This window comes from Centroberyx gerrardi, chromosome 15, assembly GCF_048128805.1.
Source record: "Centroberyx gerrardi isolate f3 chromosome 15, fCenGer3.hap1.cur.20231027, whole genome shotgun sequence".
Lineage (NCBI taxonomy): Eukaryota > Metazoa > Chordata > Actinopteri > Beryciformes > Berycidae > Centroberyx > Centroberyx gerrardi.
Genome location: NC_136011.1, coordinates 21,750,063 through 21,772,160, shown reverse-complemented (window position 1 = coordinate 21,772,160; position 22,098 = coordinate 21,750,063). Strand labels below are relative to the sequence as shown.

The 22,098-nt window shown below is 39.2% G+C and overlaps 1 protein-coding gene across 1 annotated transcript; it reads right to left on the bottom strand.

Moving 5' to 3' along the window:
• Positions 1-2,027: 2,027 nt before the first annotated feature.
• LOC139911088 (protein-cysteine N-palmitoyltransferase HHAT-like) lies at positions 2,028-19,115 on the bottom strand. The gene is made up of 9 exons (XM_078288625.1): positions 18,954-19,115; positions 16,637-16,849; positions 15,993-16,173; positions 14,997-15,141; positions 14,173-14,198; positions 11,231-11,240; positions 9,462-9,663; positions 8,732-8,876; positions 2,028-2,335 (listed from the first exon to the last, which is right to left on the bottom strand). Exons 1-9 carry the CDS (start codon positions 19,113-19,115, stop codon positions 2,250-2,252), a joined length of 1,170 nt encoding a protein of 389 aa, XP_078144751.1. The 3' UTR covers positions 2,028-2,249.
• Positions 19,116-22,098: the final 2,983 nt, after the last annotated feature.

The following is a 22,098-nucleotide window of genomic DNA, read 5'->3' as shown; positions in this document are numbered from 1 at the left end:
GAACATAGAACTATTTTTGTGGTCAGCTCTAGAGAGCTGCCTAGTGATAGTACACTATGTATGCACAAATTACATTGCAATGTTTTGTTCCTAAGGAAAGAGTGGCTATAGTGTATGGTCATTTATGTAATATGCACATGCCTCTATATTCATACATTTCATGTGATCAGAAATGTAACTACTGCAAGCACAACGGGAACTCTTTGTTAACAACTGTGATATACTGTACTATTCATAACAATAAATATTTTATATATACTGTATCCTGTTTGTTCAGCTTGAGCAATAATTCTTTTCACCTTGGGAAATTAATTGTGATTGCATCCACATAGCATCCATGTTGACCTGTGAGAGGTGATGTAACTTTTTTTTTTTTTAGCTCCTCTGCCACTGATCACTGATAGGGTTACTTTCCTCATAAGCTATCCAAGGTGTAACTCAGCAGATGTATTCTCTTGTCTGATCTTCTTATGTTAGTTAAACCTTATAGTTTTGTGCTCATTTAAGAGGATTCCTCACTGACCCCTCGCACTGATCCTACTTAGTGCCACAGATGTGATAATCCCTCAGACAAGAATAGAACTCAGCTAATGAAAAACCTGGAGGCTCATCAAAATAATAGACTGACTATTACATAGTCTTTGTATTGTCATTATATTGACAAAACGGCTTGAGTTGTATGCTTGTTTATTGGAACAGTCATTCAATTTACAAAATTACACACAAGTGCATATTAAGATGGTTTACCGATTGATTGATTCAGTGATTGATTAACAAAGAAGTTGCACATACAGCCTTGGGAACAACATGTTAAAGGGAATGCCAGTTGTTTGCAGCATGGCATCAGAATTAAAGGCACCTAGAGAGTTTCATGTTAATGATTTTCAGGAATGGCTCCTCTGAATAACAATGCACTCATGTCCTTCCAACAACTTCTTCGAAGCCTGGAAGCCACACCCTGGAGCCATTTGCTTACACCTTAATGTGCATTGTGAATAGTAAGAGGAGGTTCATATGTTGCCAGATTACATTTTCTACGCTCACAAGATAAAGCATGGAAAATGTAACTCTCTGGAGCAGCTTCCTGATAATTCCTGCAACAAGCAGAGTTTGCCTCGATCACTGGATGCCAAACTAGTCAGCCCCTGCTGAATTACACAATTAATTATTGCAATCTGAAATGTGAGGGGCTTTTGCAGATGCTTTCGAGATAGGATAAATTATCACTGAGTATTATTTAAATCCAACCTCTTGTTTGGAACTAATTCCCTAGTTGTACTTAAGTTAAAAAGCTTTTTTTTAATTTTTTTTATCTGTTATTGAATCCACAACATCCTACTCCACATCCAGCTCCAGCTTCAATGAACAGCCTCAACCTCAACAGTCTGATGACACTTACCAGATTTGGCCAAAACCAATAGATTACAAGCATTCAACAATGAAAAAAATGATAGAAAAACATTTATTTGCTCGTGCGACAATATTTCTACATTTTCCACTGAAAAGAGGCAGTGTGTTCACTGTGTTGATTTCAGTATTGGTGTATACACCTTCTTAAGCTTTCCAACTCATACAGGTGCCATCATATTCTTCCCCAAATTATAAATTACACCTGTGAGGAATCATTTATTATGTCCTTCCTTGTCTATTCAGCCTTGTGTGGCTATTGTGTACCAATGAATACACCAACTGTTCCTGTGGCTGGACGGAGGACGGCAAATATCAAATGAGCATTTCCTCAGCTTACTGCACCACTGAGCAATACCTAATCAGAATCATATATCCAAGATTGGTTCAGCATACATATTTTTTTTTTTTTACAGTTGCTTGGAATTACAGTGATTCAGCATAGCTTCTTGTGTAGAAAATATACCTTGACACAGCCAAGGCTAGGGGTATAATTCCCATTAGGGACTAGCCTAAATCTACAGTATAAACATTCACTGTATTAAGAGTACAAATGCACACAAGCTTTCCATGAAATACAGGAAACATTCTCTGTGGAATGAATGAACGTTGATCCTTCATGTCTTAGCTTGCAGGCAGCTTACGGCCGGTCTGGTGAGGTTGTGCGAAGTGGCTGGCTCACACAGTCCAGCCAGCTTTTGTTCTAAAGACAGTGGAGACGCTGGCTATGAACCAGATATGCCATAGAGACCTTGGCTACTGAAGGCAAGACACTGGACTCAGCAGGTTGCTCTGGTTGTATGATAGCAGGGATTCTCAATCCAATGCCACTGCAAGGTGACTCACGGTGGGTGAGAAGTCCACTCAAGTCCGATCTGAGCAAAGCAGTAGAGGAAAGCCAACATAGGTGGGGCAATGGTAGACCAGCCTGAAATACAAATAAAAACAAACATTAATACCTTTAAAAAACAATCAATATACTCTCAGCTACTGTGTTTCATTAGTAACTGTGGAAATATTTTTAACAAACTCATTCTTACAGTATGTAACTGATTCATTGTAAATCCACTCCTCAACTCATTTTGCCCTGAACTAGGTATTAGTTTCCTTTATGAATATTTATTAATATTGATTAATTAAATTTAGACTTAAATTTAGACTACTATTGATGCTTTTTCAAAAGTAAGAAATTGCATACTTTTTACTTGATTACTTTCCTTGGGTCAAGTTTCACTGAAGTTACAGTATTTCTATGCTACAGTTTTTCTTTTATTCTATTTATAGCTGCTCCTTGGAAGGTCTAGTAGGCAGGGACAGCTGTCTGCACGTCCTCCCAACTGGCTTGCCTCCAGATTCTCTCAGTAACCTGCACCTGCAACCACAATGCATTTCAATGATCTATTCTTTTCTATTCTCTTCAAAATCTCATTCACATACGCACAGGCTGGTTTATGCACAGCTGTACTATAACCAGCTCACTGTGCAGTAAGAGAAAGGTCAGGTGGACTAATGCTAAACAAGCCATATTTTGGTAATAGACAGCTTTATTTTATATTTTCTGAAATATAGTTTTGTGTTGTGTAGTGTGTGTTAATGTTATTCTCTTTTGCTTGTTCAGCGCTTTTCAAAAAGAGAGCAGTGTCCTCAATGGATTTCCATGTCCAAATAAAAGTGCCAGCTTAGAGCTGCTTATCTTTCAGACTCAATTATTCATCGCATTTCAATTAGAGGGAAAAAAAACACTTAATTGTGGAACAAAAGTTGATGCACGCTTTTGAAAGGTTACATACAGTACATTATCTCTGACATGTAAATTGGATTAGGACCATTTGAAACCTTTCAGTCCGTAACCTACATGACCAATGAGCAGTCCGTGCCATCATGCCAAGACATCCCAGTGTTTTGTCTTTGCAAGTGAGTAAATTTCATTAACACTCTCAGCGTGAAATATTCTTCTACAACCAACCGTCCGTTTGATGTTACTAATGCAGACGGTAGGGCTTCGTCAAATTAACAGAGTTAAATGCAGAAATTGAAAGTAGTACAAGCCACTAGACAAATGCTGGTACATTTTGGCCTTGGCTGGAAAGTTTGTCATTTCTACCAGCAATTTTGGCACGTAACCAACTTCAGCCTTTGCTATTCTAAAGAAACCTACTTAGCTAAGAACTTAAACTGACTGGTGAAATTCTGAATCCACTATTCACTGTTGGTAGTTGGTGAAGAAGTTAGTGTCATGCCTTGGTTATATACCATCTGCACAATAATGAAAACTGACAGTGTCCAAGGATAATGTTAGCATGTAGAAACATGCAGAGGAAGGGACCAAACAACAAACCCTCTGAAACACCAAACTTTTCCCACAGCTGCCCAGAAGAAACACCATTAAAGTAAACAAATCAATATCTGTTGGTAATGTAGAATAAGAGCCATGAAAGTCAAATTAATGAATTAGGGTTTCTCGGTTTACTCCGTCAAAAGTGTTGCAATTATCACAATTATTGCATGAAATAAATAAGAAAGCTGCTTCTCCAAACAAAACAGACACTGACCACGTTTAGTTACAATGGATAATATCTTGGCAACATAATGGCACTTGAGATATTTATATAAAAATGAGAACATTTTATTTTACTGCCCAAATACATCAGTTAAAGCTTGCTGTATGGATTTAAAAATGTCTGTAGTTTGTCAGCAGAAGCAGAGAAATGAGAGATGAGTGAAAAAGATGAACAACACATGTATTTTCCTTCAATTGCATGTTACTATGGGTCCAGCCAGCCAGTACTGTAATTACACAACCCAGTTGCTTTTTTTTTTCTCTTGATTAACACAGAGTACTTCAAGTGCAAATGAGGTGAAAAGGCCACATGCAGAGAGGCAACTCAAAACTAAATGCAAAGTTGATTGGTGATCAGTAGGACTGTGCTTCTCAGTAAAAGCGGGAACCGAAAACTTTTAAGGTTAGTTCTGCCTCTTCCATCGCCCTGAATATATTATCATTACACAAATGGAAACAACTGGAAACTAACTTAGTTTTAGTTACATGCTTGCCAGCTGTGAGCGTCTTTCTATGACAATATGAAAGCAATACCACTTGTTAAGATGACAGAGTTTGGAGTAGAAAGATATAACTGTGGTGGAAGTCCATTAAGCTTTTGTGGGATGGGGACAAACTTATTTCATGATGTTGCGTATGATGAAGCAGACAGCAGGTTTTGTACATTGGCAATTTTGTGTAAGTTTTATTTTTATTTTTTCTTTATTTAAAGGGGCAGTTTTTTTCACTGACCAAAAGATATCCTATATTGCAAGAGCAAATTCCATGATATCATTTGGGTATATAAAAGTCAAACAGTTTCATTATTGTTGGTTTTGAGTTGTTGTGTTTAAGTTATCCAATATAAAAGAAGGTTATGAATGAATTTCCCCCAGGGGATCAATAAAGTGCTATCTTATCTTATAATGGAGTAAGTATTACTGAAGTTTAGGCATTGCAATTGACTTAGCTAGGAAGTTAAAGTAATTTTCAATAAAGCTGGATAGTTTCATGTGTTGAGTGATAGTTTTGAATTAATATTAGAGACTGTGTCTACTGGTACTGTATGTGTTTTTACAAGAGTGTTTGTCACACAATGTTGGATCTTAAGAGTGATCTTTCATGAGGGCCATCAGCTGGTCTGTAAAGCTTACTACCACAATGACGTGCAGTTCATCAAGCACCCAATATAAATCCTACAGTCACTTAGGGACTTCAGCAGATGTAGAAGGGTCTAGATGTAGATACCAATTGAATCACTGCGGCATTCAGCATTATGCCATTATTGGTGGCTGAAGCAACAGAGATCTGATGATGCTGATGCCGCAAAGCCGATCACTATACTGCTGTACACACAGTGTAATTAAGAATTTGTGTCTCTTCGAGACAAACATACATGTACACATTTCATCAGAGAGGTCAGAGAACTAAGCTGCTGCCAGCACCATTAAAAACCACATGCAGGCTGATTTAACAGCATTGATCTTGTGTTAATGAGATGAGCCCAGCTCTCCCTTGGTAGTTTATCATGCAGGCATAAAGAGCACCGATGGGAATAAGAGGTGGATCCGTTACATTTCAATTTAAAGCACCATACAGGGTCTTTTCCAAAGCATACCATACCTTATAGATTTTTGAATATTTACCCGATTTCCCTATTTATTTTTTTTACCAAATGTTAAGGTGATAAACCTACCTTAAAATTCTCTGCTGCTCCAGCTAACATTTGTGCCCGGATTTAAGTCATCCTACTATAAATTAGGAAAACTCTGTCCGTCTGTCCGCATCCATTTTGCTCCTCAATGGGTTGGCCAATCAATCTGAAACTGCACATGGCCATTGAGCATTGGCATAGGCAGGGACTGATGGAGTTGATTTTTCCATTTTCACAAATTTACGCTGTTTATGCGCCTTTTTGGCAAGTCCGCGCGTTGTGGCGTGCGCATCCCCGGAAGTCTGCACGTAGTTGTGGCTCGCGCATCCCCGGGTAGGGACTAGTGGATGTATGAATTTAGCTCTTAAAACAATTTTTTCTTCAGGCACTATTTTCTGCCGGAGATGGACATTCTGTTGTATGGGTGTCTCTCGGTGTCTCTACATGGAAAGAGTTTCCGAGTTCAGAGAGGAATTGTGCATTCGCATGCTAACGGATATATCAGAAAAACAAATTCTCTACTTGGTGAACACGTGAACGCACAAGAAGACCTGCAGACTTTTCAAATCAATGCAGGCATTAAACTAAATTACCACACAACGATAAAGTAATTTTGACAAAAATAAACCGGGGGCAACACGTTCACTGTGATTACCTATCTCAAGCAATTTTCAAGTCTCTGCAAGCTGATTTTCAAATCGGAATGAAATGAATGGAAACAAATGGCTTCCTGGGAGGTTAGAAAAATGCATTCAAAGATCTAAAAAAGTATGGTATCCTTTGGAAAATGGTCGGTAGTAATGTAGAAGAAACCAGTAGGGTCCTTTAAGGTACAAAAATACCAATACGTAGGAAAGGCACCAAAATCAAATTTTTTTTTTTTCAATGGGCTATTTTAGTCTTTACCAAGAGCCAGACTTATGCAAGACTTGACTGCTGCGCTATCTTGCATCTTATTAGTATTTTTAGTAAGGGTCTTGATGAATCCTTGAGTAGTGAAAAGCTTCCCCATAAAAGCAAACTGAATTTCTCATAGGTCTAGTTCTTGCTTTGAATAATTCAAGACAGAAATTGCATTTTCCAAGAACCCATTCTGGTATACTTTTTTCTTTTTAGCTTTCTTTTAACTTATTTACATCAATTCTATTCTATTGTGTCTTAGCAGACACAATACCCTAGAATTGGATATAATTTATTTATTTAATGGGGATCCAAATAAATAAATAAATTATATCCAATTCTAGGGTATTGTGTCTGCTAACAGTGAGGGGTAGTCGGGGGCATAATGTCATGCACCATTTGCTGTGAGCCAGTCAGGCTCCCATAACTTTTACTGTCACAACAAAGCTTAATTGGAATATAACCTCCTTCCGGCTGCTGGGGCTAAAGTCAGACAAGCCCACAGATTGTGACACGGACAGAAGGGAATTTGCCCATTCTATAGAAAGGGTAAACACCATGCACACCGCAAAGAGCATAAATTGACCTTTAGTCTACTGCTAGTACACAGAATGATGTCTCAGCTAACTACGTAAAAAATGAAGTTGCTCCAGTTGCTCCATTACTCTGGTCTGAACGACAGACGGCTACAGTGTAGCCATAAGGACTATTTCTTAAAGCTGCACTAAGTGATTTTCCGCCCACTAGTGGGTGACAGAAACCGCAACACATTTGTGAATAAACCACAGCAAAACTGCTGGACTACGGAGGCTCCAAAGGACAAATTTGCGAAGGACCGTGCATAAAGGCTAAAAGCTAAGCTAAACGTATCTACAGAGAAGTGTCACCGGTTACCAGACTTGCTTTGCCAGATTTTTCTCCTGCTGAAGTTTGCATGTCCCACAATGACAAGTGAAGAGGCAGGTAGCAAGATTACTAGTTTACTCGCTCACTTCATCGATTCCGCCGTTAGGAGAATTCTGTTTTCAGGAATGGGAGGGGGAGAGCGCTGCGAGGGAGGAGACAAGCTAGTTTAAAAAAAAAAATGAAAAGCTACTGTATGGGCCGGGAGGAGCTTAGAGTCGGGCCGGGTTTTGACAACAAGCTTTAGAAAAGAGGTGAAAACAGCAACACAGCTGGCCCGCGTGTGTTTGTTTGTTTGTTTGTTTATATCATTACATCTCAAGGAAATCTCCACATAGCTCACGTTAGTTTCAAGATTGCTTATAGGGTCTGAAATCGCTTATTTCAGGTTTAAAGGAATAGGTTACCCAAAGATTAACTTTTTTGTCATCTACTCACGTTCATGTCAGTTGAATACTTAAGGACATTTGGATTATGCAGCACGAGCTGTTTGGAGTAATTTTATAGTCATTTCTTGACCTTTTTGGAACTCTAAAGAACCACTTCCCGACCACTATAGTTGTTTTGGAGAAGGCTGACATGGATCTGCACTAACACACATTGTGTTATGTGGACATATGAAATTTGCTGGTATTTCAACTGACATGGGTGAGTAGATAATGACAAGATTTTCATTTTTTGGTAAACTATTCCTTCAAGTGTGGAAAGAACAACAGCTGATTTGCAATAAAAGCTAAAAATGCTGCTAGATGCCAGGGAGGGACTGCCATCTTGCTTTAGGAACCAAATGAGCCAAATAAAGACACAGGCAGAAGTACAAGGACTGGCACAGCCATGAAGCAGATGTCGCTCTATTTGGGAGAATTTCCCCATGCGCATGCAAAGAATAGCACAGTTAAACTACAGCTTAGTCTTAATTATTTTAAATATTACCTTATAAAATACACCTTATTTAAATACACCTTAAAAAAATATTAATTATACTATTAGTAAAGTCAAAACAAAAAAAAATATGTTTAGGTACATGGGCTTCAGCATAGGTTCTTTCAAGTTCTGTTTTTTAAAACAAGTATTGTGGCTATTAACAGTTGTTAAAGTGGACAGTCACCAACTCTTTGCCTCTGGAACTGGTAAGTTCAGTTGCTGTCATCATTGGAAGAAAATATGGAAAACTGCAATGTAAATCATCAAATTTACACTGGATAGTAAAATACCATATGGCTGATTCTCCACATTGGAAACAAATTTGTAAATGCGAGCTGAAACAATGCTGCAGAATAAAGGCATTCACAAATCCTGTTGAGCGAGTGTTGTGGAAGGCAATTTACCTTGAACGAAGACACGCTTCCAGAAGATTCTGCCAACATGTATTCCCCCAAGGAACACCAGATTAGAGAGGATGAGCATGGCAGTGGAGAAGGCAGAGAGAAGGGCAATGCAGCGCCTTTTCATGGGTGCAGAGAAATTGTGCTCCTGGGGAATGTCAGAATTGCAGTAAAACCACAAAATATTTTTGTCATAAATCTGAGATGCAAAGAACACCAACAGCACTCTATCACCATAAACTAGAAGGATTACACAGGATGCCATCAGACTTATATGGGAAATCCCCTGTGAAACACAATATAACTCCTGGATAGTTCAATCATTATTTTGAGAACATGAATTCTCCCCCAAAGCTAGAAGCCAAAGAAGCAAGACTGACTCACTCAATCTGTGATGTCATCCAGAGAAACGGCCCGGAGCTTCTCCATTTTTAATGTATTGGAAACAGACTTGTGGGCACATAAACGTTTACTTGGACTTTTACATGCCAATAAGTTTTCTTTATGTCACGGGATCCGCAAAGTTGGTCTCCCATCTATTCTTACTGAAGTAGCTAAATCAGATTATTATATTATGGTTGTTTTTTTTAATTTTGGGAAAGACTTATTGTTGCATGAACATTCCATCATTGGAATACAGGAGATTTCTATCTATATTCAATTTTCCAATGTATTATTTTTTCTTTTAGCCTAAATTCTTTGCATTTTGGAAGGTAAATGCTTAGAAACTTACAACAATGGAGTGAATACAGGATGAGGCAAAGAGAGTCTTCAATCCATTTTCCACCAGAACTCCAGCCCAGTTCATTAGGGCCCAGTACTGCAGGTAGTCATGGCCCCCATGCCAGAGGCAGACGAACCCAAACGCCAGGCCAGTGGACAGCACTTTGTACAGAGGACCATGACGTGAACCTTCCAATGGGACGTAGAAGTATCTGGAACATGAGTACAGGCAAAAAAAAAAACAGTGAATACAATCAACATGAGTAAACTGTTACAGCTCTTCAAAGGAGATTATAGCCTGTCCAAATCAAAGAAAAAAAAAAAATAAATTCTCTACATCTCTTCTATACATCTATACATCCAATGTGTATACAGATAAGACAATAAAATGATTTCATTATTTTTCTTTAGCAAAAGATGGTAAGGACCGGATATAGGCATACTGCAGCCAGTGAATAATGCAGATGTAAAACAAAGCCGGCAACACAGAGCACCAATGAATTCCAAAGAGCACCTGTCACAGCAATTATCATGTGATGTTCATTGAGTTTTATTCAAATAAGCAATGCTCTGATGCCCAGTGCAAAAATAGGAGTACCTACTACATAGAATATCAACTCTGCGAAGATGTTATTAATGCTGTAACTGGGTTAATGATTCCAAAGTGGCCTCTGTGATCAGTACTGAACCCTAAACACATGCCCAAGACACTTCCCATGTGGACATTTTCATCATTTCAATTGGCTCATCCATATCATCCTGTCCTGTCCATCTATTTGTTAGGTGTGTAAGGTCTGATATCAACAGAATAACAAAGGTTAAACTGAAAAAAATAAAAATTGAGGCTGCACGGTTAAATGAAATTGCAATATTTTTCATGTGATAGTTCAACAAACAAGCATATTTCTCAAGTACTTAATTTTTCAATGCTTGAAATGAGAAAAACAATATAGAAATAGCCATGTTCATGTAATAGACCACATAATGTGAATAATATCCCAACAATCAGGCAAGCAACATGAATTTTCTGCCTCACAATAATTCAAAGCCAAAGTACAAATGCAAAGTAGAGAGAGTGTTGTGCATGATGTGAAGAAAAGTAGTCTCAGGTATTGTGAGAGCCGTGTCTGTCCCAGAGGCACCAACAGTCTCACCATGCTACACCACTCCACAACACTTACAAGCAAACATCACTTTCAGTCTAGTGTTGCTGAGCTGGGAACTAATTATCTCAGACACCCTGTGGCTAATCAATGTTCCTGAAAGATGAGCCAGCATTTTCTGAGTCTTCAATAGAGTGGCCAGCTTGGCCATGTTGGCGCATAAAAGGAGGTGCAAAAACAGATGGAGAGGTAAAGTCTACAGCGACCAAAGGGTTAGTGCAATTGCCAAATGTCATACTAAATTTCCTGAATATCTATTTATCACTCTAACATTATTTAGATGTAGATGGTAGATGGATATTAAATAGATGTTATCAAAAAATTATGATTTAGAAATGTACATTAATACCCAAATAACCAAAATACAGTATCAGGTAACACTTGACCACTGCAAGCACTTGGAGCAGACAATGATGGCAATTGGCAACTAATGCTGGCAGTCGACTCTTCATCATCTCATATGAAGATGTGCTGGCTGTAAGTGTAAATTAAAACCAAAGTGAAATACTGCTGTGCCCCTACTTATTTATTTATGGCAAATTATTCCCAGGATTTGGGATCAAAAGCTTGTCTCGTTCACATGGGTAGCTGTAACAACTCAACCAAACAACCCTGCCTAAGAACCCCTACTTTGAAATAAATTGAGCAGTAAGAGCTCTTTTGTTGGCCAATACCGCTTGTGTGGGTAACAACAGAACCTGAGACACAGAGGCGTACAGGCGGGGAAACCGTAATGGAATGGCGAGGAATGAGCCACTTAGCTGCCCAGGGAGACGGGGCGTCAGGAGTGAGTCATGTGGAGCACATCATTTAACACCTACGCTCTCATCTAGCGCTCTTCAGACAATTACAGCAAAATTTCAGAAAAGCATTAAAACCTCTTTAACAGCACTTTCACTAGAAGAAACAGGGGAGCACTGTGTCATGGGTATCACTTTGCATCTGCAGTAGGATAATTGCAAAGGATGCCATTAAAGCACGGGAAAACAATCCAATCCAATGGACACGGATTAAAATGGAAACTTTCATTTGCAATTTAGATTCTGGCATCTTTAACAAAGTGGTTGTAATTCATTGGTAGATGTGCCATATTTCACATTTAACTAATCTTGTACATTTGACAATTGTATACTTACACCATTGTATACATCAAACAGAATAAAAACTCAGTGAACACAGACAATAATTAGCAAAAAATACCCAACAACAACAACATTAGAACATTCTCACAGAAAATCACACTGTGTTTTCTGACAACTGTGAAACAGTACTGCTGTCTTAAAGTAGCAACCCACATCTACCAAGCAGACCATAAACTCCCAATAGGCTACATTCAGCCAAGTGTGCATCATTAAAAGCAGACAAACTAATAATGCATGTTGTTTAAAGTACAAGTGAGCAAATGCATAATGCCGCCATTACATATGCACATACTAAACAAGGTGGCATTTCTCCAGAGCGGGGGGAACAGTAACAGAACAGAAAAACGATTCACCTATGATATGCAACCTCATAATCATGAAAAAGCCTACATGCAAATTCACTATCCTTGTTTGCTGAGATACACATGTTGGCAAGCAGCTGTGGAGTGACACCTTTTTGAGGGTAATTCAACTGAGAAGTTCAATGCCCAATAGTAAATGAGCTCTTTGAGTGTGCAACAAGTAACAACACACATTATTCCACATATTAGACAAAAACTGGTAATGAGGAAGCTTGACTGTGTCTCTGCTGTGCTTGTAAATTAACCCTAACCCTAACCCTTTGTGGTACGAAAAAGAAAACAAGGAAGTCCAATTATTAGGTATTAGGTTTAACAACTATTATTTGAATTAGAGTAAAATTTACATTTTTCATAAGCATTAACATTTGAATCAGGCTGTCCACCACTCGTAGAATTTGATGAAGTGCCTCTTATCTGATGAGCCATCGATACAGGGGGGTGGGGGGTGGGTGGGGGGGTGGGGGGTGGGTGGGGGGGTGGGTGGGGGGGTGGGGGGTGGGTGGGGGGGTGGGGGGTGGGGGGTGGCTGGGGGGGTGGGGGGTGGGTGGGGGGGTGGATGTATTAAAAAGATTAGAAAAGGCGTTTTTTTTCTTCACTCTGCCTATAAACTGATGCTGTTTTGTCAGTGATGTCACTGGACAGATTTATGCATTCCATCAATGCCGTCAACATCGGCCAGCTCAGCAGACACGAGCTGGATTGGAGTGCATCGCTGTCAGCACATTGGTCCATCTAGTCTACAACCTATACATTTTACTGCTAAACCAACGCACAGACCTCCATCTCAATCTAACGTTGACTGAAATCAGAGAGCAGGTTGTTATTACTGATCATGTTGAGGAGTCAAAAGATTTCGCTAAAAGAGTCACGAAGAGGCCAAAGTCATGTAAAATGTTGAGATACTCTACACTGGACTCTCTAAAACATCAAACTGGTCATTTCTTTCACCCCTTGTTTATAGCCATGGCCTAAACCAGATCTGAACCCAATTTTCAACATTCCATTTATTTGCCAGGTCCAAAAATGGCATTTTTTGATTGTATATCATGAGGTTTGCCTATGATTGCATGTCTGTTTTGTTTAGGCTGAGACGCATGTCAAATTTGCATCATGTCAACCAGCAGTCTCTCTCAGTCTAGACAAATGGCAGCGTGACACACAATTTTCGATGTCGAATGTTCCTGACCGTGCTGCAATATCCATCCAAGCAGTGGAAGCTTAGTGGGAATTAGCCTTTCCACATTTTCAGTCATGTTGATTAAGGTGCTCTATCTCTGTGTAACAAGTACTGCAATGTGTATTCATTATCTTAAGCAATTGTGACCCCTTCAGCATAAGATAGGCATAGTCTTTGTTTTTGTAACAGTTTATGATAAACTTAATAAATGTAGCAATCCCCGTGAGATATAATTTTATAATTCACTCTGTGTGGAGGCTGGTGTGATTGAAATAACTGATGGGGCTGCATAAGGAGTGGGTATGTGGGGTATGTGTGTGAGTGTGTGTGTGTGTGTGTGTTTGCGTGTGTGCATGGGCATAAACGTCAACTCAGTAAACCCTGAAAATCCTTCCTCTTTATACTCTTTTAAAAATCTTATTTACATAAAATTGTGTTAAATACTCACAAGCTGGCAACTTCAATCAGACCTCTTTTAAAGCTGACACATACTGCTAATTGGTATTCAGCTAACATGATTCACCTGTGATCAGTAACTCCAAAGTTCAAGTCTTTTTTCATGTTGTATTTCTGTTATTCTGTCTACTTCCTGTACGTCTGACTTGATGGAAAATTTACTTCATTTTGTTGAATTTATCATAAATTAGAATGCAGTACTTACTGTATTCTGCAGACAAATATTACAAATAAAAAAAAATACCTTTACACATTCAAAATATACTCAAAGAATATATTTTGTTGTGATATGCTGTTAACTGTCACGTCAAAAACCCAGGCAATACATTTGGAAGAGAAAACAGGTCTTCCAGCCAATAAATCACTATGTAAACAAAGCAAGTAGAGGGTTGGCAGTGTTTCAACAGGGGCTCCATACTACAATAATGGAGGGAGACTTCAATATGGCTTCAATATGTTTTTTATGTTTTTGAAAATACAGTTGGAGTTTATCCAACAGCCTTTGAGATTTTCTAGAACTTCAAATAATATAAAACGGTTTCATTCAAAAGGATGAAAATTTGTGTTATTCCTGACTGAGTGACACAGCAGATAATGATTTTTGGAACACCGCTATGATGGAACAATTTATGCAATGTCAGTTGTTTCAAAGTTTTGCACCAAAGCATGAATGCATGAAGGCACTTGGTGATTTTAACATACAGAGACTCTTTGTTTTAATTTGATTCTCTTGGCAACGCTGCTATTAACCTGTTGGGAATGGATTGAAAGTCTAATTTGGGGGAAGCACCGCTGCAGTAGCTTGCTCACTACTGATGAAACTGATGATTCTAGCATACCAAAAACATAGTATAATAAACAGAGCCTGGTTAAAAAAGAAAATATTCATCCTGTGAGAGTAAGGTTGGTCCCAGAGAACAAACCATTTTAGCTTGATTCTGAAAGAAGGATGCACTGTCCTTGATGTTGTAGAGGTAACCTATTGTTCTGATTGCCAGTAATGACAGAAGATGAGACAAATCACGATGCTCAGAGAATTTGATTGCCAAAGCACACTGACCACTTGAAGCACTTGACATTAAATACACCTTCTCTTCAAGCATACCGGGGATGCTACCTTTTCCAGAGACAGAGGCGTTAAGGAATGCTGCAAGACCAACGCAAAATTGCCGTGTAAGCAACTAAAACACATTACAGGTTATGTCAGCGGTGTCAAGTGGGGTTGGTTCCCCAGTATAAACTCACCTCCACATCCCTGTGAAACTGTACATGATGCTGACACAGCGAGGAAGCTTTGGGGGAACTAGCTCATCCAGTGTAGCCAGCATGGACGGCAAGCCAAACAGTACCAGGTACTTCAAGAACTGGACAAGGGCGAGGGCCAGGCCGCCTGAGATATGGGGAAAAGGGTTGAAGGATTAGTAAAAGCACCCATTTGACATTTTCCCTAAACCATTACCTAGGTTATTACTGCTGTCATTGCGAAAAAGGGTCTGCATGAGGTTGCACATGGGGGATATCCATGGGCCAGGCTGGCTGCATAGGTAACATGATGCACCTACTGAAAAAATTTGACTCTATGTGTCTCACAGACCGCGCCAAGACAACACACGAATGTGCCAGGAGCATACTTGCCAACCCAGGAGACTCCCAGGAGACTCCTTATTTTCATGGCCCCCTCCCAGTGTTCTCTTGTGGTCTCATTTCTCAGGATTTTCTCTCATATTTTGATCAAATTTCAAAATCTGCCCATTTACTATATTTGCTAAAAATAGTAACACAGAAAATCTTGGCCCTATCTTTCAGTGCTGTTTCTAAATGGCCAAGAAAACACATTACACCAAACATACAGTCTCCATGGTTAGGTTATTTGCAAACAGTATACAGGTGAAGCGATAGTTCTCACTTCCGACTACTTCCATCTACACTGAAAATCCAGTTAGGCACACTAGACTGCTTCTGTTTTGGCTGGGATTCAACGAGCGTCTCATATTCAGACCAATATCTTTTTTTCTGCCAGAGGCGTATTTGATTCAGACAAAATAGCATAAAACACCACTGAGCATAAATATTGAATTATGAATCGACAGCAATGAGTCAGTTACCAGCATATCTGATGGAGTTTCAGAATCAATGAAATCTTATGAGTGGTGGGGGGCAAACTGTCTGCATTCTCATAAACATGTTGGTGCATTGCTCCAGTGGATCTGAAGTCTCAGAGAAATCATAGAACAAAAAAACTCAGACTTACCCAAGGAGGAAGAATTTCTAAGTAGGTCTCATTAGTCTGGATGGAATGCATGTACATGACGTGGATCATGTATTCTGCGATGAGCCACCACAGAAAAATCCTTCCTGCTCTGAGTAGCAAGTAGCTATAAACAGCTTTGTCTGTGTCACTTTCTTCAGCAGGTCGCCGCATCTGCAACAGTAGAAAGTTGGCAAATTGTTAATGGAGTGCACTCAAAGGGTCACTGGTTCAATCTCCAGTACAATAAAAACAAAACAAAAAAACAACAATATGAGGTGCTATTGGGTAAAGACACCAAACCCCTATGAATGTGTGTTCCAACCTGTTCCAAGGAAAGTAAGCAGGCATTAGTTAAATACATAAACACTATTGAAACGATTGTCAACCAAACCAAAGCAAATGAACGGTAGCCACTTCTGTATACTTGCAGCAAATTAAAGTTATTGTCCGAGCAAGACATCTCCGAAATAGCCCACCAGTGATGTTTAGGACACAATGCAAAATGAGGTGAGCTCAGATTCCCTCAACTTCAGAGAAACAATCAGACTCTGGTTCTTCTTGAAAAAGACCAAAGAGGCAATTCTTGACCAAACTGCAGCTTACTTCTTGGAATAACCTCTACTGTGTCTCTTACCTGCTGAATGTAGTCTTTGTAAGTGATAATGGGTCCATTGTAGAATAAGGGATGATAAAAAGAGTAGGAAAACAACCAGTAGAGCTGCTCAGCTCCGCTAGGTTCCAGGGGGCGCCAGCAATGCTCGAGTCTGAAGCTGATAAAGCGAAGACCACAGACGGCAACACTGAAGAGTAACAGGTAGTACTCCTCCTCTGTCTTATACCAGCCTCTCTGTTTAACACAATGGTAAGTCCAGTGAATTGTAACATATTCCTGGGAAAGCCATATATCAATAGTGACAGCTTTGAAAAAAATAAAATAAAATCATACAATTCATTCACCTACAATTACAGATACATTTTAGAGGTTTGTTAAGCCTAAACCTGTTACAACACAGCACAATGTGAATGATATAAAATATAGTGATGTGTTTTAAATCATTGGTTTATTTGACACTGATCACAATGACAATGTCAGCAGAACTGTGCCATATCTAGACAACTGGCTAGGAAAATCTTTCAAAACTCCCAAATAGTAATGAACAAGGCCTACAACAACTATAACAATTTGTTTTGTTTTATATATTCCGCACAAAGAAAATGGTAACAAATAAATACAACATGCAACTAAACACAGATTGTGCAGGTGAGGAAAGAAACCAAGAGCGGCTTATGGTATCTCACCTAACTAGAAGGGCACTCGGAGAGCGCAGACCTCCGCCAAGGTTCGTGCTATTATTGCTTGTTCGTGAGTCGGATCCGGATCTGCTCCAAACTTTAATGGGTTCTTCCTTGGCCCATGCTACACCCTTCCACGAAGTTTCATGAAAATCGGGCCAGTAGTTTTTCCGTAATCCTGCTAACAGACAAACAGACAAACGGCACCGAAAACATAACCTCCTTGGCGGAGGTAATTGAAAACAGAATGAAAACAATATACGATAATAACGATAAAAAGGAAGAAAAGAAAAACAATCATACAAAGCATTTTGAATATAATTGTTTTCAATCTAAGCCCTGCTTGCACTCAGGATGCATGTGTGTGAGGGAGAGCATGGGAGGGAAAGAGAGGCAGTTTTTTTCAGTGTGTGGCCTACACAGGTCTATCAGGCCTTAACATCTATTTCACATACAGCAGTATAAGATTCTACCCATTATGACTGGATTCTCATTGCCTGATCCTTGGTTAGAACCAGGACGAAGTTGCTTGACATTACAGTGTATGCTTTCAATAACACTGAACAAAAAGATAGGTACCACTGAATAGCATTCACCGACTTTTATCTAGTGTTATGGGTAGAGAATATTGGCGCCAAGTGACCAGTGTCTGCAGATCCCATGAGTGTCTTGTGCCCTCTTGTGTTCAATTTATATATGACATTTCCTTCAATGATAATCAGATGGCAAACAAAACAATTCAAGAAAAACTGGATGGAACAATAATACTCAAAATTTGATACGTTTGATTGATTAATAGCCTTATAATACAGAACAAATGCTCATGATCTAAACACTATGTGAAATTCAGTCTCGCAAACATTTATAGCATTTAATCATTTATACTTAACCCAAATGTTCTTCCACATCAAAGTCTAACTAGATGTGAAACCAGAACTAAAACCTCTAACTAGGAAAAAGTAGAATGGTGTGTGCATCCAACCCAACTTGGGGCAGGACAAATTCAGCAACTTACAGAGACAAGGAAGTATGTCCGCACACTGAATATAAACTCCAAAAGAGTTTATTATTGCAACGTTTTGACCAGCACGGTCTTTGTCAGGCAAAACCTTTTTTTTTTTTACTAGCCAATAAATAATCCAAATAGCAAACAACATCATAGAAGTTGCCACACACCATTTGAAAGAAGCTGCATGGCAATTTATCTAAGTCTTTGAAAACTGAAACTGGAGCTATTTGGATCAGTCTTTCATGTATTACTTTGAACATGACAAAGATGTGTTAGTACCTTTCTAGTATGATTTTACATGAGGGGTTAGACGTATTCATATACTTTTGAATGAAGAGTCTGTTTTTTGTTTGTTTGTGTATTTTTGGGTTGTTGTTTTTTTCCAATCTCTATGTATTTCAATTTTTTGGGTTTTTCTTTTTTTTATGTGCAATAAAATAAAATAAACTAAACTAATCTCAGCCACAGTATATCGGCTGCTTTTAATCGCAGCATGTGTGTTGACAAGAAAAAAACATGTTATTCACTAAGGTGGATAGATGCACAGAATGTCCAAAATTTCATGTTATGTTTTCTGAAAGAGGGACTGAAGGAATGTTACTGCAGTTTTGATTGTTCTATAGCCAACTCAGCTGCATTTGAAGCTGACTGCATAGCTCTGCATCAACTTTCTGGAGTAAAGGTCCACTGTAGTGAAGAGGTTCTGCAGACTGAAGATGCTCCAAAAGCACTCTGAGGCCATAAGCCAGGACATGTTGGAGGCGACGGCATTGTTCTCAGATGTCTTGAGGGTGGTGAGGAGTAGGTGCATACCTGATCGATCTCTATGGAACTATACAAGATATACAAAGTGAAAAAGATGGATATGAACAGATAATCATATACACCGAAATTGTAACATTATGAATTTATATAGTGGACATGGACAGCGGCTTCTCCTTAAAACCTGTCAGTCTGAGAGCTGGACTTCTTTGGTCTTCTCATGGCTGCCTTGAAACAAAAACATGCATGAGAATATTTACTGACTCAACCAGGAGGGTGAATTAGAATTAAAGTATTTATGTTGAGAATGGGTCATCCCATTTACATCACAGAAAGACAAAATGTTCAGATAAACTAAGTGCATAGACCAAAAAATGAGCAGAAGCATTGTGGCAACATCTATATCTAGCTAGCCAGCTACAGCACTGTCTGTAGATGTGTGCATTAATACCAAAATTTGAAAATTTGATTTGAAAGCTTGTCAGTTCACCTGGCAGTGGGTGTTAGCTTATTTATCTAGCTAGCTGCATAGCTTGATGCTTATGCTCTTTTCTAACATGATAAATGCTTAATAAATCAAGTCTTTCAGCTGCAATACATTCCCCTGAAGCTCACAAACAATTTTGAATATTGCTGGTGGTGTTTGTTGAAGCCCAAATCGAATTGTTTAGGTAAGTTATCAGCTAACTAACTAGCGGCGATTGCTAACGTTAGCGCGCTAGCTAACGATTAGCTTGTGGAAATCCAACAGCTGGCCAACTAACGTTATTTGGTTATAACCCATTCCCTTTCTAGCATCTTATTCTAGCACTTGAAGCTAACATTAGCTAAGTAGCCTCAGGGTGAAACAACTTGTTCATGTAAGCTAGAGCGACATGAAAAACTCACTCAAATGCTCACTCAAAGTCAGCTAACGATTGTTTACTTACCTGAAGTTGGCAAGCAATTCCAAAGTCAGTCGTAAGGACTTTATTTGGTTAGACAGCTAACAAAATATTCCCATTTCAGCTACTGAAAACTGGCTTGTTTGGTTAGCTGTAGGATATTTAACGCAGACTAATAATTTAAATAAAAATTATTTGGCCTGTAATTATGCTCTCAATGTTATTTTTTGGGGACAGTGTGATGAAAGCGACACATATGGTGTCCACCTTGGAGTCATGTGACCGTTGTTGAGGCTTAGTAAAAGAATCTAGTACCTAATAAAAAATAAATAAATTAAATAAAACAATTTTAAAAAAAAAAAGAAAAAAAAATGTTTTGATATTCACTTGCTGGTAAAAAAAGAAAAAAAAAAAGTCCTATTGTTAAGGCAGTCATCCAAAAAGGAGAGGCATCTGTCATTGGTGTTCATCTTCAAATCTTTACGTCCAGAAATTCAAATGTCTCTGAGTCATGTCAAAATGCAGATTATGTGCATAGCCAGTTTTAATCCCATTTCAGAAAGACAGTATGGGTTTTCTGTGGGCTGCCCACACCTAGGAAAGCCCACAACCCACACGGGCCATAGGTGGGAAAACGGCGTGGGCTAGAGATGGAGAGTCGACTCCAAAAGAGTCGATTCTCGGTTCCATCACGTCGATTTTGAGAATTGATTCTACTAATAAACGAAATCGGAGTCGACTCCAAACTCTTGAATCGTAGAAACTGTTTCATTTAAATTCATTTGTAATGAATTCATTCAGATTTAGGCCTATCTATACTAATCTGTGTTCGACTGCCTTGGTCTGATCCATTTCACAGTAAGTGGGTAGGGAGAAACTCAAGGCTCACTGTTGAATGCTAGCAAGCGTAAAACTTCAATTTTTGTGTTGATTTTCATTTGGAATCAGAATCGATTTAGAATCGATTCCATCAATTCCATTACAAGGAGTCGGAATCGACTCCAAAAAATGTGGAATCATCCATCCCTAGCGTGGGCCCTGCATGGGCAAAGCCATGGTGGGCCCAAATGGGCTTTCTGTGGGCTTGTCCAAGTGTGCAGCCCTCATCTCCCCCTTCATCGCGAGGACCTTGCCGCAAATATTGTATTTCGTTTGTTCATTGATTTTGGTGAAGTGTGCCCACACTTTCGAACATCTAAGGCGATCTGCCATGTTCAGTCAGTCCAGTAAACAAACTGGAGAGTTGGCGCGCACTTGTATGTCATCAGTTGCAGACGGCAGTTGTAGAAGTGAGAGGAGAAAAAAAAGATTAGAAAAGAAATTCGTTAGACTCAGAGCTTAACGAATCCGGGTATTTTACCAAACTTGGAACCGGTTCCAAAATGGAACCGGCTAACAGAACCCAAGCCTACTTGTGGGATTCGAGTGGGTTTGCCCCAGCCCACACTGCCCACAAAAACCCCACAGTGGCCCCGCAGGCACTTGTTTGTCTCGCTGCTGCCTTCAAAATAAAAGTCTCTAGTTTCGCCGCCTCAAAAAACATAATTGATGTATCACTCAGAATCGACTAAGAATTACTCTTTGGTCACTAATTACTTATTAACTATACCCAAGTTTGTGTGGATTATATTATTTATATAAACTGTGAAAAGAAGTGGGCCAAGAACAGACCCTTGTGGAACTCCTTTACTAATTTCAAGTGAGCTTGATAACACCATCAGCAACAATAACTTGAGTTCTCCCAGAAAGGTAAGCAGAAAACCAGTTAAGAGAAACATCATCAAATCCAACGGAAGAGAACTTATACAGTAAAATGCTATGATCCGCGGTGTCAAATGCCTTCGATAAGTCAACAAAGAGCGCGGCACATGTTTTTTATCCAGAGAGTTGACAATATCATCTATTACCAGAGTTGAAGCTGTTATCGTGCTGTGACCAGGTCTAAAGCCTGATTGCTGTGACTGTAAAATGCTATACCTGCCCAAAAAGGCTCTTACTTGTGCATTAACTAATGATTCTAAAATTTTGGCAAGACAGGAAAGCTTGGAAATGGGACGATAATTGTTTAGACCACTGGCATCACCACCTTTATGCACGGGAAAAACCTGTGCAGCTTTCCAAACCTTGGGGATGCTGCCTGAGAAAATT